Source organism: Epinephelus moara, chromosome 6, assembly GCF_006386435.1.
Source record: "Epinephelus moara isolate mb chromosome 6, YSFRI_EMoa_1.0, whole genome shotgun sequence".
NCBI classification, from domain to species: Eukaryota; Metazoa; Chordata; class Actinopteri; order Perciformes; family Serranidae; genus Epinephelus; species Epinephelus moara.
Window position 1 is genome coordinate 42,766,434 of NC_065511.1, and position 2,602 is coordinate 42,769,035.

Here is a 2,602-nt window from a genome sequence, read left to right on the forward strand (position 1 = left end):
TTTAGTGGACTAACTTTGCACTTGAAGGTTGCCCGTTCACTTACGTTTTAACAGGTCTGACGCTACTATGCGCCCCGGCTGTATCTAGGCTAACAGCTAACATGCTAACTATTATTTTTATGTCACTAGTCACTTAAAACAAATTTAGGACGATAGGAGACAGGTTGAAATAAACCGAAATTTCCCTTTAATTGAACATAAAGTATAAAGTTTTAAAAATCATTTCATTCTGTTTTTATTTAAGTCTTACACAACGTCATAACTTTATTATTTATTATAATTTACATTTCAGTGTCTTTGTGTGTGAATCAAGAGATTTGAAGGAAATCTGTGGTTTTATAAACTTTGTCCCACATTGTTTTAAAAGTTTATGAACTAAGGAGTATTTACAATAATGAGAGGAAATGAGCAGCAGCGTCGAGCTGCTCACACTGGTCACACCCCAGTGAGAGATGCCGGTGTTAACTGGGACACTGAGGCTGCTGAACGTGTCACCGTGGTTACCGTTTCCATGGTGACATCAGAAATTACTCTCAGAAATGGGACGCACTCCTGACGGGAATATGAGGCAGGAAGACGACCTGAGTGTGAACTCTGCGCGTGTGTGTGTGTGCGCGCACTCACTGTAAACTGGATCTGACAGCCTCCCATGATGTAATCCAGGAAGGAGTGCATCTTGATGATCTGCAGACAGAAAAAACAAAGCAGACACGTGAAGATGAATATTTAATAATTCAGAGGCCTTCATGATGTAACATCAAACGGAGCGCTGAAGTCACACTTGCATCAGCTGTTTCATTCATCCTCAGTGAACAGCTGTTTGTCGACCAGCTGACGAGTCGCGTCCAATCAAAACTCACGCAGGTTTAAACAGAGATGTTTTAACGATTTAAAGGTTTCACTTAAACATCATGTTTCATGAGAGAGAACAACTTAAAGGGCCATGCCACCACTTTTACACCTGAGGATGAGTTCACTGGTCCTGGTCTGTCCTCTGCCCGAGGCGCAGACTTCTGCCAGCGCCGTGGCCTAAGGTTAATGACATCATATATTTATTCATATTCATTTTGAATCATCACCTGTCACCTGAATTTAGTTTTCCTTCACAATAATAAATACATTTCCACCATAAATTGATGCAGTAAAATTCACCAGAATGCAGGAAATGAAGTGTTTGAGGCTCAAAATTTCCTGGAGGTGGACCCTCAGACCCTCCACGTAATATGTGTCCCTGGCAAACATAATAATGCCCTCATCTGCATCACTGTATGGGGATTAAAAAAACAAGTAGTGTCCTGGTCAAAAAATACCAAAGTCACCCTTTAATAAAGATGAATGCTGCAACAGTTTGTCGATTTAAAGAAACTTTAATCTGCAGCTATTTTGATGATGAAGTTATAATTGAAGTCACTTTTCATGCAAAGCTTCTACACGTTCCTGAGGTCTTCTCCATATATTACAGTAACCTGAATATCCTCATATGTCTGGACTGTTGGCATCGTGCCTGAGGCCCCCTGGGGCCCCTGTGAATCGGCCCCTGGCTGCTGTGACAGAATGAGATCAGAGAGGATCTCTATTAAAGTATGTGCAGCTGGATTATCATTAAGCATCAGCTGATGTAAGGAGGGCAGAGCCGCAGCTGAAGATGGATGAACCATCATTACCTGGAGCTGGTTAGTAAAGCTGCTCTCCTTCTGTCATCTCCACACCAACTCCTCCTGCTCTTAAAACATTTGCTTTCATTTCCTGTCTCCACTCAGAGTAAATGAGCCCCCCGCCTTCAGTAATTTGTTTCTGTGTTGTGCTACACCTCGCTGTGTGTCGCTCTCTTCAAGCTGCCGTTAACTGGCTCTGAAGCAGGAACTCTTCATGTGTCGAGTGTCATCAGGCTAAATGTAATCTGGCTTTCATTCGGCGGCAGGATTCCCCCGACTCCCCTCGCTCGGCATCTGAGCGCCGTTCAGCTTCGTCTGGCAGGAAATGTCAGGTTAGTCAGGCTGCTCAGCGCCGCATAATTGGTTCCGTCTGTCAGCCAGACGCCGACGGCAGCCTCCGAAAAACAAGAAGCTCGGAGAAAAAGCTTCATCTTCACTTGAATGATCAAGTTTTAATGTCTTTAACTGGGAGGAAACATCCAGTGACGGGACACTTCAAGGGGAAAAAGGGAAAAGATACAATTTTTTTTAAAAATCAGATGCTGTTAATGTCACACAGTGTCCCTCAGCTGTGCTCACAGTCTGCCTCTCTGGTCCTGTCTGCAGCCACATTCACCGTCAGTGATATTCTCTGCAGGCCTTTCCCAAACCACCCCCTACACACTCACCCTAACCACTTACACCCTCGAACAGTGAGCCTGCACCGTTGCACCAACTTACTGTATTGACCACGTGCAACACAGAACTCTGTTCGTCATGGAAGACACTCGTACAAATAAAGTTCACACGTCTCCCCTGAGGAGTGTCAGCTATTCAAACTTAAGCCCTTTTTAGACAGGAACTGTGCAAATTTGCAGGAAAGCCCAATCAGTCTTTTTTCAGCATTGGCAGTATAAAAACAAAATCAGGAGTGCAGCAAAATGCCGCCTACCTACTTTTGTTTATAC

At 43.9% G+C, this 2,602-nt stretch overlaps 1 protein-coding gene across 1 annotated transcript in view; it reads right to left on the bottom strand.

Annotated features, from left to right (window-relative positions):
- The window catches only part of cpne4a (copine IVa), a 97,286-nt gene that overhangs the window by 20,737 nt on the left and 73,947 nt on the right, over positions 1–2,602 (bottom strand). The window contains exon 10 of the mRNA XM_050046344.1: positions 625–684. Within this exon, the coding sequence (XP_049902301.1) occupies positions 625–684 (60 nt within the window). The remainder of the gene's footprint in view (positions 1–624; positions 685–2,602) is intronic.